The 13,624-nt window shown below is 41.4% G+C and overlaps 1 protein-coding gene across 3 annotated transcripts in view; it reads left to right on the top strand.

Annotated features, from left to right (window-relative positions):
• LOC149471118 (apoptosis-inducing factor 3-like) overlaps positions 1-13,624 on the top strand; it is a 202,624-nt gene that overhangs the window by 28,011 nt on the left and 160,989 nt on the right. For all 3 annotated transcript variants that reach the window (XM_089657819.1, XM_089657809.1, XM_089657825.1), the window contains exons 6-7: positions 8-89; positions 2,425-2,537. In XM_089657819.1, coding sequence (XP_089513945.1) covers positions 8-89; positions 2,425-2,537 — 195 coding nt within the window. The remainder of the gene's footprint in view (positions 1-7; positions 90-2,424; positions 2,538-13,624) is intronic.

Raw genomic sequence — 13,624 nt, 5'->3', positions numbered from 1 at the left:
AATCCAGGCATTGGAGAATGTAAAAAGAGTAAAAGCTATGTGCCGACACAATGCCAGCAACAGAAGTACTGTAGCCATCATTGGAGCAGGTAAACATCACATTTTCATGGCAATTCCAGAAGAATAAAGAGAACTACTCACTGTGTTTTAAACGCCTCAATACTATTTATTCATCAATCCAGCAAAACAACCAATCAATCCAAGATGCAAACACCTCAACGCCTTTCACTCAGCAAGGAGCTAAAAGTAAAAGTCCAGCCGATTCCTAACTAAGCTGAAAATTATTCTAAACCAATTTTTTTTTTTAAATAACATGTCATACTTACTTGCTATGTGCAGTGGTTTTGCACAAAGCAACCTTGATCAGGAGGATCAGGGATGCCCTGCCGGTGCTCATGGCTTTCTCTTCAGTGAATGCACCCATAGGAAGCTGATTCTATCTACCCTGTGAAAAGAAGACTTTATACTGTATATACATTCCTGTTCTGAGAGCAGTCTGGTCCTGTCACATGATCAGCTGTCAATGGCAGATTCAGTATAGAGGAAGGACAACTGACAACGGATGCCCCATAGTAAGCCTAAGGGTGACGTCAGCATCCAGGCTCTGCAGCCATTTTCGTTGATCTCTCCACTTCACTGAAATTGGGTGCTATGGAAATCTTGTGACCGGACCTGATTGCTCTCAGAATAGGTAAATAAACACATCTTCCTTTTACAGAGTAGATAGAATAGGGTTTAGAAGGGGGGTAGGAGCAGGTTTAGGCTTAGTTAGGAATGGGCTGGACTTCCACTTTAATCATCACCCTAATTTAGTTCCTTTATAAATAGTTTTCATGAAGAGCTCCAAGCAAAACACAGAATTGAGTTAAAAACAATATATATAAATATGTAAAAGCTATTTAGCTCATATCTACATGTTATTGTATGATCTGTCTGAAAGTAAAATAAAGTACTGTGAGCCTATAGCCATAACAAAGTCCATCGCAGACAGGATTCTGTTTTCCCTGGATCATGTACAAGGTGCAGGCATTATATTAAATGTCCTTTGCTCGAACACTAACTCCTTCCATCTGCTGTTGTAAAATGGGTTCTGCAACATTAAATGCAGGTACACCTGTAATTTAAAGTAAAAAAAGCCCAAAGTGTAAACAGCCTTGTACCGTGTAGGTTTTTACTGTTCGCTTTTGATCTTACTTGAGTTTTCCTTTAAAGAAAAAGTTCAGTGTTGAGGGTTTCCAGAAAATAATCCTGTGTCAGCTTTCAACATAAGAGCCCTACCTCACGGCCCAGTTGTACATAAATGTTTGGCAACGGCATTTGCACTGTCTGGTTGTTTAGACTGTGACACTACTTTCATATTCTGGTATTCCAATTTCTTTGACATTTGAACCTGTGATTCAGCTGTACGTATCCAAGCCATGTTGGCATCTGATTGGCCAGTTGATCTTAGATTTGTACATCTCACTTCAAAGGTGCATATCTTTTTGTAATTGTGGAGTTTTTTTTTTACATATACCTATTACCTATATAAAGTACCTATTCATATGGAGGGTACCCATAAGAAATATGTTTTTCTTATTTTTGCAATGCAGAACTGAAGGAGATGTGCAAATGCTACCAGTGCCAGCATTCCAAGTACCGTATACACCTATATTTATTGTAGACGCAAGTAAATGAAAATTCATATTGTAGAATGAATAGAAGAGCTGGGCGGAAAGGGCGAGCATAGTCGCGCACTCTTAATGCGTGCCTCTCAGAGCTCCCACTGTTCTATTAACCCCCAATGCACTGGAAGATTACAGCGGTGGGGGTGGAGGCACAACAAAAGAGCATTTCTGCTAAACCAGGACACCGCAGCAAAAGGGACACATCACATTGAAGCTGTACAATATCCCTTATGCTGATTTTTAAATTAATTTGTTTCTCATATGTAAACTTAGCCTTTAATGGTGTCATTTGTGACAACTGTCCATGGTGGGGTTTCTACCACGTTCCTGCATTCAGGTCACATGACTATGAGATATAAAGTGAAGGGAAACCTCTTCAGTGATAGACTGCAATAAGAACTTCACTGATCTTCTAATCCATACCACCAAAGTGTGTGTGTGTGTGTGTGTGTGTGTGTGTGTGTGTGTGTGTAGGGATTAGATTGTGCGCTGCTTTTGAGATAGGAATTATTATTATACAGGATCTACATAAAGCCAACAGTTTGCGCAGCGCTTTACAAACTGAAGGTAGACATTACAGTTACAATACAATTTGGTACAAGAGGAAACAGAGGGCGCTGCTCATTAGAGCTTACAATCTAAGAGTTGATGCGAATGCTTCAAAAATCTATGTAAAGAGCTGTGGAATCTGTAACACTATATAAATCAGATTCGTATATTTTGCTTCTTTATTTGCTCATGTTTTATTCCATTGTAGGCCCTGCTGCACTGGTGTGTGCGGAAACCCTGCGCCAAGAAGGTTATTCAGGGAAGATTGTCATGGTGACCAGAGAAAATCACTTGCCTTATGACAGACCAAAACTTAGCAAGGTCTGTATAGCTTTAATTCAGCACCTAGAAATGAGTTTATGTATGATGTACAGTACAGTAGTTTATTGATATTATTCAACATTTTTGTGTTTAGCGCTGCAACTTTTCTTTTCAGCACTTGGTGATGTAAGGCTTGGACGCAGCTGCTCGGCCCATTCCATAGAGCTCTCTATGCACTGTTGTGCTAATCTGAAGGCCACAGGAAGTTTGGAGGTCTTTTGCTATTGACTCAGCAAACAGTTGGCGACTTTTGTGCACTGTGCGCTTCAGCATGCTCTAACCCCGCTCTGTCATTTTGCGTGGCTTTTTGGTTGCTGTTGTTCCCAGTTGCTTCCACTTTGTTATAATATCACTAACAGCTGACCTTGGAATATTTAGTAGCAAGGAAACTTCATGGATGGACTTATTGCACAGGTGGCAATCTATCATGGTACCACACTTGAATTCACTGAACTCCTGAGAGCGACCCATTCTTTCACAAATGTTTGTAGAAACAGTCTGCATGCCTAGGTGCTTGAGTGTATACAGCTGTGGCCATGGAGGTGTTTGGAACACCTGAATCCAATGATTTGAAGGGGTGTCCCAATACTTTTGGCAATATAGTGTATATAATAAGCAAAACAATTGTTAGATAAACACCTGGCAGAGCACTTGTCCTTAAGGTGGAGAGGCAGTAGGGTTACTAAATCAATATTACTTAAGTCCGAAATAAAATATTCACTGCGAAAAAATACTGTGAAAAAATATTCATGACAATAAACACCCGGCTGGGCATTCAAAATATGAAAATAATAATACACCAAAAAATGAGTGCTAAAAATAAGTCTATTGTGCAAGAGACAATCTTCAATATTCAATCAATCCATCAGTGAACACCACTTTTGCTCCTCCACCAGCTAGCATGCACATTTACAACCAAATCTGACCTATAAACTTTATAGGTCACAAATGCTTTTGTCAGTGAATTCCTAAGCAGCTCTCCTAGATGTCTCCTCATCTGCAATGCATCAAGCGACTCTTTTCCTTTGGTCCATACTCAAAAGAATAAATCACAAGGGACTTCCCATAGTGTGGTTAATTCTTATTTAATTGGTAAAAAAAAAAAAACGATAAAACCTACTCACATTTAAAAATGGGTCCACAGACCCATATAAGCATGTGTACTATTAAGCATAGGGATATGTGTGCCAAGATGGCGGCTGCCTTCCGAAACCGGAAATGCCACCACACTTACCGTAGGTTTTATTTGTTTTTTACCGATTTAAGTAAGAACTTGTGGCTGCCCGCTGCAGCTGTTGGTTTTCCTCCTCTGCCCTCCCACTGACTTTGGATCAACCTGTCAAAAATAGATTCTCCCTGGTGGCTGGGCGCCCCCTCCCTGAAGCTGCTAGCTTGCTTTCCTCCCCCTCCTGCCGGCTGCAGCCTCTGATGGATTGATGTCAGCATGGAGAGCAGGGGGCTGGTAAACATGTGTTTCCTGCATCCTGAAGGAATTCAGCAAGCAGTCGATACAGATCGCTCCTGTATCCTTTCATCGCCGGCCACATATAAACTGTATTTACTATGTGTCAGTTTGTTAATGAAATATAGTAAACACTGTTTACTATGTTTCATTTTATGAATGAATAGGAGTCTATATAGACTCCTATCTCATTCATCTACTGTGCAGCTCAGGCTGCAGAAAAAGGAACTGTCTTCAGTCCCTTTCTCTGTTTCAAAAAAGAGGCATTAGAGATCTGTTTAGACCCCTGATGTTTCTCCTCTACAAAAAATTAAAAAAAAAAAGTGTAAAAATAAATAATAAAAAACATAGGGTAGATTTAGACATGTGTCTAAATCTCCCATGCCTCTGAAGCCCAATCCACGTTCATATCACGCTCCAGTGACTACTGGCAGGTGGTAAGGAAGCGATGCAACGGCTCCTCACCACTTGTTTTAACCCCATTTTACCAACAATTGCACCGCAACCGCATGCATTGCATGAGGATGCGGGGCATTTGCATCACTTCCCTGTTGACCTGAATCTGTAGAGAATGCCCTCGGCATTTCTACAAGTTGGGTCAACTTTGCCATGGGCATGAAGCATCATGGCATCACCACCCTGTCTACTGCATATTGTAGCTTAAGGGTGGGGGGGGGGGCAAAAATGCAGCCCCACCTGCCCCCAACTGCAAGTCTAAGGCCTTGTTCATGTGGGGCATACTACATGTTTAGCTGCAGAGGGATACATAGGTGTTCCGTGTATCCCCATGCAGGCAGTCCCATTGATGTCAATTGACACTACGATTGCATGGGAATGCACAGGTGTTCCATGCATTCCTGTGCAGACAGTCCCATCCATATCAATTGGGATGCAGCGGCTGCATTGACACAGCCACTGCTCCCATGTGGGCGCATGACCCTGAACTCATACTGTCAGCATTTTTGGACCACCCGCATGGATGTCAGATCTGTCATTGCAGCTGCTGCGTCCCAGTTGACATAAATAGCATTTCCTGCACAGGGTTTTATAGAACACCTGTGCATCTCTGTGCGGGTAAACACAGCTCTCCATAGTTATAAGTTATGTTGTGGTTTTGTGTCCAAATTAATAATAGCATTCAGGATTTATATAGCGCCAACAGTTTGCGCAGAGCTTTGCAAAATTAAGTGGTCATTACAGTTACAATACAATTTGTTACAAAAGAAATCAGAGGGCCCTGCTTGTTAGAGTTTACAATCTAAGAGGAAAAGCCAAATGATACAAAGGGTAATAGCTGTGGGGGAGGAGCTGATGGAGAAAGTATAAACAGTGCATTAGTTAAAAGCAGAATAGGTTTCTTTAAAGAGAAGTGTTTTCAGGGATTGTCTAAAGGTGCATAGATTAGGAGATAGTTGGACAGATTGGGGTAGGGAGTTCCATAGGGTGGGATAAGCTTGGGAGAAGTCTTGGAGGCGAGCATGGGAGGAGGTGACACATGAACTAGAGAGCAGTTGGTCTTGGGCGGACCGAAGAGAGTGGGTTGGTATTTTGAGACCAGGTTAGTGATGTAGCTGGGGGCCAAGTTGTGGATGGCTTCGTAAGTTGTTGTTAGTACTTTAAATTTTATTCGTTGAGTGAGTGGAAGCCAGTGGAGGGATTGGCAGAGAGGGGTGGCAGACACTGAATGGTTGGCAAGGTGGATGAGTCTGGCAGCAACATTCATGATGGACTGAAGGGGGGGTATCCTATGTAAAGGTAAGCCAATGAGGAGAGAGTTGCAGGAGGCGAGAGATAAAGAAGGAGTGAATTAGCTTTGTAGTGTCATTGGTTAAGAAGGTAAATATTCTGTACTTGTTGCGGAGGTTGATGCGGCATGATTTTTACTGGGATTGCATGTGGGCCTGAAAGGATATAAGGATTTTAGTGTGTTGTGTTTTGTTTTTTGTTTTTTTAGTGAAAGTAGTGATATGATAAACATTTGCGCAAGTGTTTTGGGCCTAAAAAAATCTGTAGCACCTTCTTTTATTCTACTTGTCGTGCTTTCAGAAAATATATAGTTTGGGGGTCTTTTACAAACTCTGAAACTGTAAGTGAAAAATGAAAACCTCCAGATTTTTAGAGAAATTTTTTGCATTCATTTGATTTTCACCATTTTGCAAAAAGGGGCAATTTAAAATTTTACAAATATTTGTTATTTATTAACTCAATACAGAATAAACTTTTATATTTGGTAGGAATTTGCAGGAATTTTGAAATATTTGCTAATTTGTATCTGCTAATAATGATTTTAGTGTATTTTTAGCAAAAATATTGATTTGATAAACTATAGCGCAAATATCACGAGTCCCTAAAAATTAGTAGCACCTTGTTTTTATTTTACTGATCATGTGCTTTCGGAAAATCTATGGTTTGGGGGGTCTTTTACAATCTCTGAAAGCTGTAAGTGAAAAATTAAAATCTCCAGATGTTTCTAGAAATTTGGCTATGTCAAATTTTGCGTACGTTCAATTTTCACCATTTTTTAAAAGGAACAATTTAAAATTTACAAATATTTGTTACTTATTAACTCAATACAGGTTAAACTTTTATATTTAGTAGTAATTTACCAGGAAATTTGTAAAATGTGCTATGTTTGTATCTGCCAATAATGATTTTAGTGTGTTTTTAGCCAAAATATCATGGGGCCCTAAAAAATTTGTAACACCTTGTTTTTATTCTACTGGTCATGTGCTTTCAGAAAATATATGGTTTGGGGAGTCTTTTACAAATTCTGAAACCTGCAAGGGAAAAATAAAAAAGCAATGGAAAAAAAAAATGGTACGGCCCCCTGGTTTTAAAAGTGGAGCACAAGGCCTGGCAGCGAAAAGGTTAAAGTGCTCTTAAAAAGTGTCCATGTGGTATACCACAGTCCATATGTAAACATATGTTTCTTCCTGTGCAACTCTGCAATGTTCTTCACTCCACCAAACAATTTGCTTTCCATGAAATCCAATAATTCTTGGTTCCAAGTGCATGCCACTCAACTCCTTTGGGAAACACATTTACCAGATTGCATGTGACAAGTGAGTAAGGTGGTCTTAAGTGCTTTGAAACATATAATCAAAAGGAGACACAGCCTTTCTTGTATCTCTCCTTCTTTATTAAGGCCTTTTGTGGACGTTTGTCAGGGGGATGTTGTGGATGAGTAGGTCCACAACATATTGACTCTACGTAACAAGCTGAAATTTCATAGCTTTCCCCTTCCATCCTATATGCTTTTAAATATGCAAAAAAGGACTGTCCTTTTTCAGACTCTTAATCACCTGCTCTCACAGGGAGTGATAGTCTGGGTTCCAGAGAGCAAAAGATTTGACTGTTTCTACTCGTACCTCTTCGTGGTTCAACGGAGATGTCTGTCTCATCCTGAAGAGACTCATCAAATTTCTCCAGAAGAATCCAGATGTTCCAGATGGAATTGGTGTGGTTATTGGTTGCCTTCCTCCAGCAGGGAGATTTTCTGGCATCTATGGATATCAAGGATGCTTACCTGCAAATCCCAGAATTCCCATCGTACCAACGGTTTTTGCAGTTTGTGGTGGATGACCTCCACTTTCAGTTTGGCACTGCTGTATGGCCTGTGTAAAGCTCGCAGAGTATTCATCAAGGTGCTGTTGGAGCTCCTATGTACTCAGGGTATTCTTGACTTGCTTCTGAGGGAGCAGTTCTCTCTGCTTCTGGAGCCCAATGTGACTCGAATGGTGCAAACTCTGGAGAGGTTTGGATAGGTTCTGAAGTTTTCAGAAGTCAGCCTTCGTCCAAACCCAAAGGTTGGATATTTTAGGCTTGATGCTGGACCCGGTCCAGTCAAGAGTGATCCTCCCCCAAGATAAATATCTTTCTTTGAGAAATCAGGTGAAGTTGCTTCAGACTTTGACAAATTCATCAATTTGGCTTTGCGTGTGGGTCCTGGGAAAGTTGGGTGCCTCCTTTGAGACAGTTCCCTTTTGCTCAGTTTAATTTCAGGTCCCTCCAACTAAATGTCTCACTGACATGCAACAGGAGGACACAGTTGTTGGATACCATGATGCAGTTACAGCCCAGAATTAGACTTTCTCTGAATTGGTGGATCTCTTTGTGAATGTTGGAGATGGGAAAATAATTTCTCCTCCCTTTTTTGTCCTGGAGGGCCCTGATGACAGACGCCAGCCTGGTGGGCTGAGGTGGAGTTCTGGACAATCTTAGTCCAGGGGACGTGGTCATTGCAAGAGAGGTTGTTTCATCATTTTCCTTCTGCATTAGTCGATGCAGCTGGAGGGCCTCCCTGTAAGATTCAGCCAGACAACGCAATGGTGCTGGTGTACATAAATCACCACGTAGGAACCAGACGTTTGGCTGCTCAGGAGGAAGCAAATCTCATCATGTCTTTGGCAGAAACTCCCCGCCCTGTTTGCCATCCACATTCACAGCATGGAAAATTGGCAGTTAGGTGAATGACTGGCTATGAGGGAGTGGGTTTTCACCCCGAGTTGTTTGTGGAACTCTGCAGAAGGTGGGGAACTCCAGATGTGGATTTTCTGATGTCCAGGTTCAATGTGAAGCTGAACAGAATCCTATCCAGGACCAGGGACCGCCGAGCACTCTTGGTGGATACTCTGGGAACAGTTTTCCCTGATTTATGCCTTCCTGCTATTACAGCTTCTACCCCGTCAGTTTGGCAGGATTCAGGTGGAGCACATTTTGATGATTCTGATGCCCCTGGCTTGGCTCAGGAGGTTGTGGTACTCTGAAATGATAAATTGTGGGCACATGAGCCATGGACCCTTCTGAATTTACTCTAACTCCTCTTGCAAGGTTAGACCTTACATCCTTCTTTAGAGTTACAGGCTTTAATAGCATGGCTGTGATTCTGTCATTCCTACCCTGGTGAAAGCTAGGAAGGCAACTTCAATGAAGATTTACTTGGATGTCTTATTTGCCTGGTTTTAGGCTTAGGGACTTCATCCTCGTAAGCATACCCAGGCGTTTCTCCAATTGTAGTTGGCCAGGGTCTAACCTTCAGCACAATCAAGGGTCCGTTTCAGCCTTAGCAGTCCTCTTTCAGAGACCCATTGCTTTGGATTCCTTGGTTTGTGTCTTTGTCCACTGTGACAAGGTGGTTTTATGCCCTCAGCCATCCTTTTTACCTAAGGTGGTCTCTTTGTTCCAACTTAACCAGGACATTGTATCTTCTTTCTGTCCTAAGCCTCAGGCACCAGGGGCAAGGCTCTTCATACCTTGGATGTTAGTCTGATACCTTCTTTGTGCTTCCTGAAGGCCCAAGGAATGGTCATGCAGCTTCCAAATCCACAATTTCTCAATGGATGTCATTTTATTTCTCAAGCTTTTGGTCTAAAGGGCAAAGAACCACAATTTGTGATGAGAGCGGAGGAGTGTTGGTGCTTCCTGGACTATTCGCTATCAGGCTTTGTTGGCTCAAGTTGTAAGGCTGAAACCTGGTCTTGCATTCATACTTTTATATAGTTTGAACAAGTGGATGTTTGAGCCACTGAGGACTGACCCTTGGTCAGGGAGTGTTTCAGTCTGCTGCATGAGGTTCTAAACTGTTCTGATTTAGTTGTTTGTGGCTTGTTGTCCATGTTGCCTTCACCTCATATTCAGTGCTTTTGGGATATAATTATCGTAAAGGTAATGAAGATACTGTACCCTGGTCCCTAGAATGTATGATAAAGAAACAGGATTTTACATGTAAACCAAAAATCCATTTTTTTTTCATACAGTGTATTACATTGTAACCTAGATCTTCTTGACATACATTCCTATGTACCATACAGTATGGAAAAATAAACTTTGATACTCTGCATTTTGGAGTGCCACACCTCTTTTTGGGACTTTTGTATTCTGGAGCAGGAAGAACCTGCTGTTGGAGCTCACCTATATTGGCCACATGAGATTGCTGTGCAGCTTACCCCAGTTGGCATATATGAATGCTGTATTTATTATTCATTAAGGGACATAAGGTCAGAAGGACACACAGTACAATACAACACACACATGCAAGCACTCCTGAAAACTACCCCCAAACACACTCATTATGACATGTACAGATTGTTTAATTTGCCTCTAGAGGAAGTTTAGAATGAGTGCAATCTACTTACTGAAGAAACATACAATGAACCTTACTAAAAAATGTAATCCTGATACAAATTGCCACAGAAGTCATTATCATTACATTTTTATAATGTGCAACACCTGCATGCATTGTTATTTTAGTATGCTACTCAAAATGATCTGTAATGAAGTGCAGTGAAGGGAGGGTTGACTATTAAAGTTCACTGGGCTGTATGTTTCTAATATGCCTTTACATGTACAGACCTATTTGTGGAGACTTACAGCTGGCCTGAACCTGATATTTGTTTTTTTTTCATCTGAAAGACGTGTTTTTCTCTGTGCTTGATCTGGCAACGCAACCTTATAGTGTGTACATGTAATCTCCTTTTCTGTTGCCCTTTTGCAGGTGATTAACATGTTAAAGGTTACCATCATGAGACTGCTATGTTAAAGGATAAGTTCAACTTTTTACAAAAAATAATAAATGCACATTTTTTTTTTTGCAGGTAAAAAAATGTGCATTTTTAATTTTTTGTTTCTGGAGCCTCTAAAAAAATTTCACCAGTGATCAGCAGATCGCTGGTGCCACACAGGTCTCCTGCAGAACTGTCAGTATATCTGCTTGCCTGTGTCAGTATATACTGACTGGAAGAATCAATGAACTACATCGGCACTCCACATCACAATTTTATTGAGAACTGCAAGCCAACAGTCCCAAAGGCTGTCGGGACTTGTAGTTTGTTCATTCACAGAATACCGTGAATGAATGGCGCGGCCGTGTGGGTAGAGTTTTTTTAAATTGCTAGCAGAGAGGGTAAGATTCCCCGCTAGCTATCACAATAGGGAGCAGGGAGGAGCAGGGGCCAGTCTGTTCGTAACATGTTACATATTACACTCTGAATATGGGTGTAACATATAACATGTTATGAAAGGTAAACTTATCCTTTAAAGCGGAACTTCACCTAAAAATGAATGTTCAGCTTTTCTTCCTCCTGCCCCGTCCTCTACCACTTTTGAAACTTTTTTTTTTTTTTCTCTAGGAGCAGGTACCTATTTTAGACAGGTACTTGCTCCCACTTCCACTCTCTCGTCTCTTTTCTTATTGCATTATTTTGCTAAACATCTGTGTTTGGAACAGGATGGGGAAATACATAAAGAGTGTCATAGACACCCTTTAAAATTCCACACCGAAATTGTTGGTGCTTGCCCCAGTTTCATTTACCAGGCAGAAATGGGTACCTGAATCTGTCAGAGCAGCACTGAGGTTTAAGTGTCGTAGACAGGAGAACAGCCAAGGAGTTTTGTTTTGTAGAGTGTTTAGAGCCTGTTGGGGAACAGAACTAGTTTCCTATCAGGTCCGCCTTGGTTTTGATTGACAGCACACAGCAGTGGGTGGATTCCATATCTGCAGCTGTGGAAACCGCTTCACCGCATAGAACCCCATCTCCTAATTCATTAAACTGTTGACTAGGAGATTTGTTGGCCGAAAGCTGAGTGTAAACAAAGGGGCTGGGATACTGGTGATGTCTTTACCCAAATATGAAAACACCCATATCTGGAAAATGGTGAGTCACTGTGAAGGCAAACCAGATGAGGAATTAGCCCCTATGGCTGTGGGCCTATTGGGTGGGTGGAGCTCGGTCCTCACCAGATCCACCTTGTTTTGATTGACAGCACGTGAAATCTATATCCAGAGTTCAGAGCTGCTTTATTAAATTCCCTAGGAATCCCCCAATATACTTTTTTTTTTTATCTGTGTCAACCATCCTTGTTATATTTTTTACTATATATTGAGGATGAATTTTTAGTTGATACAATGAGAGATTATGATTCCCTCTTAAGATGTTTAGCATTTTGCTTAGCTGCATGCAAATTTTGTTTGTCAATTATCATCTACAGTTGCAAGAAAAAGTATGTGAACCCCTTGGGATTACGTGGAGTTTTGCATGAATTGGGCATAAAATGTGCTCTGAAGTCACTAAGTCACAACAATAGAACACAGTCTGCTGAACATAATACTACACAAACATTAGATGTTGCCATGGTTTAATTGCACATAACATGTAAACATTCACAGTGCAGGGAGGAAAAAGTATGTGAGGTCCTAGCTTAATGACTTCTCCCAGAGCTAATTGGAGCCAGGAGTGAGCCAACCTTGACTCCAATCAGTGTGATGATATTGGATGTGTTGCTGACAGCTGCCCTGCCCTTAAAAAACACACACCTATTTTGGGTTTACTGGTTTCAAGAAGCACTGTCTGATGTGAACCATGCCTCTCAGAAAAGAGCTCTCAGAAGACCTACGATCAAGAATTGTTGACTTGCATGAAGCTGGAAAGGGTTACAAAAGTATCTCCAAAAGCCTTGATGTTCATGTGTCCATGGTAAGACAGACTGTCTACAAATGGAGAAAGTTTAGCACTGTTGCTACTCTCCCTAGGCGTGGTCGTCCTGTAAAAATGACTGCAAGAGCACAGTGCAGAATGCTGCATGAGGTAAAGAAGAATCCCAGAGTGTCAGCTAAAGACCTGCAGAAATCTCTGGCACATGCTAACATTTTTGTTGACACATCTACAATAAGGAAAACATTAAACAAGAATGGAGTACATGGGAGGACACCACGGAGGAAGCCATTGCTGTCAAAAAACAATATTGCAGCACGTTTGAAGTTTGAAAAAGAGCACCTGGATGTTCCACAGCACTACTGGCAAAATATACTGTGGACAGATGAAACCAAGATTGAGTTGTTTGGGAAGAACACACAACACTATGTGTGGAGAAAAAAAGGCACAGCACACCAACATCAAAACCTCATCCCCACTGTAAACATGGCGGAGGGAGCATCATGGTTTGGGGCTGCTTTGCTGCCTCAGGGCCTGGACGGATTGTTGTCATTGATGGGAAAATGAATTCCAGAGTTTATCAAGACATTTTTCAGGAAAACGTACGACCATCTGTCTGCCAACTGAAGCTCCACAGAGGATGGGTGATGCAACAGGACAATGACCCAAAGCATACAAGTAATTCAACAAAACAATGGCTGCAACAGCACAGAATACGCCTTCTGGAGTGGCCCAGTCAGAGTCCTGACCTCAACCCCATTGAAATGCTGTGGCATGACCTTAAGAGAGCGATTCACACTAGACATCCCAAGAATATTGCTACACTGAAACAGTTTTGTGAAGAGAAGTGGTCCAAAATTACTCCAGATCATTGTGCAGGTCTGATCTGCAACTACAGGAAAGGTTTGGTTGAGGTTATTGCTGCCAAAGGAAGGTCAACCAGTTATTAAGTCCAAAGGTTCACATACTTTTTCCTCCCTGCACTGTGAATGTTTACATGTTATGTGCAATTAAACCATGGCAACATCTAATGTTTGTGAAGTATTATGTTCAGCAGACTGTGTTCTTCTATTGTTGTGACTTAGATGATGTTCAGAGCATATTTTATGCCCAACTCATGCAAAACTCCACGTAATCCCAAGGGGTTCACATACTTTTTCTTGCAACTGTATTAGTATAAAAATGGTTGGTAATTC

Source organism: Staurois parvus, unplaced genomic scaffold (assembly GCF_062004578.1).
Source record: "Staurois parvus isolate SC_StPar_1 unplaced genomic scaffold, SC_StPar_1.0 ptg000029l, whole genome shotgun sequence".
NCBI lineage: Eukaryota > Metazoa > Chordata > Amphibia > Anura > Ranidae > Staurois > Staurois parvus.
Note: the sequence above shows the minus strand (reverse complement) of the source record. Positions and strands in the feature narration are given on the sequence as shown.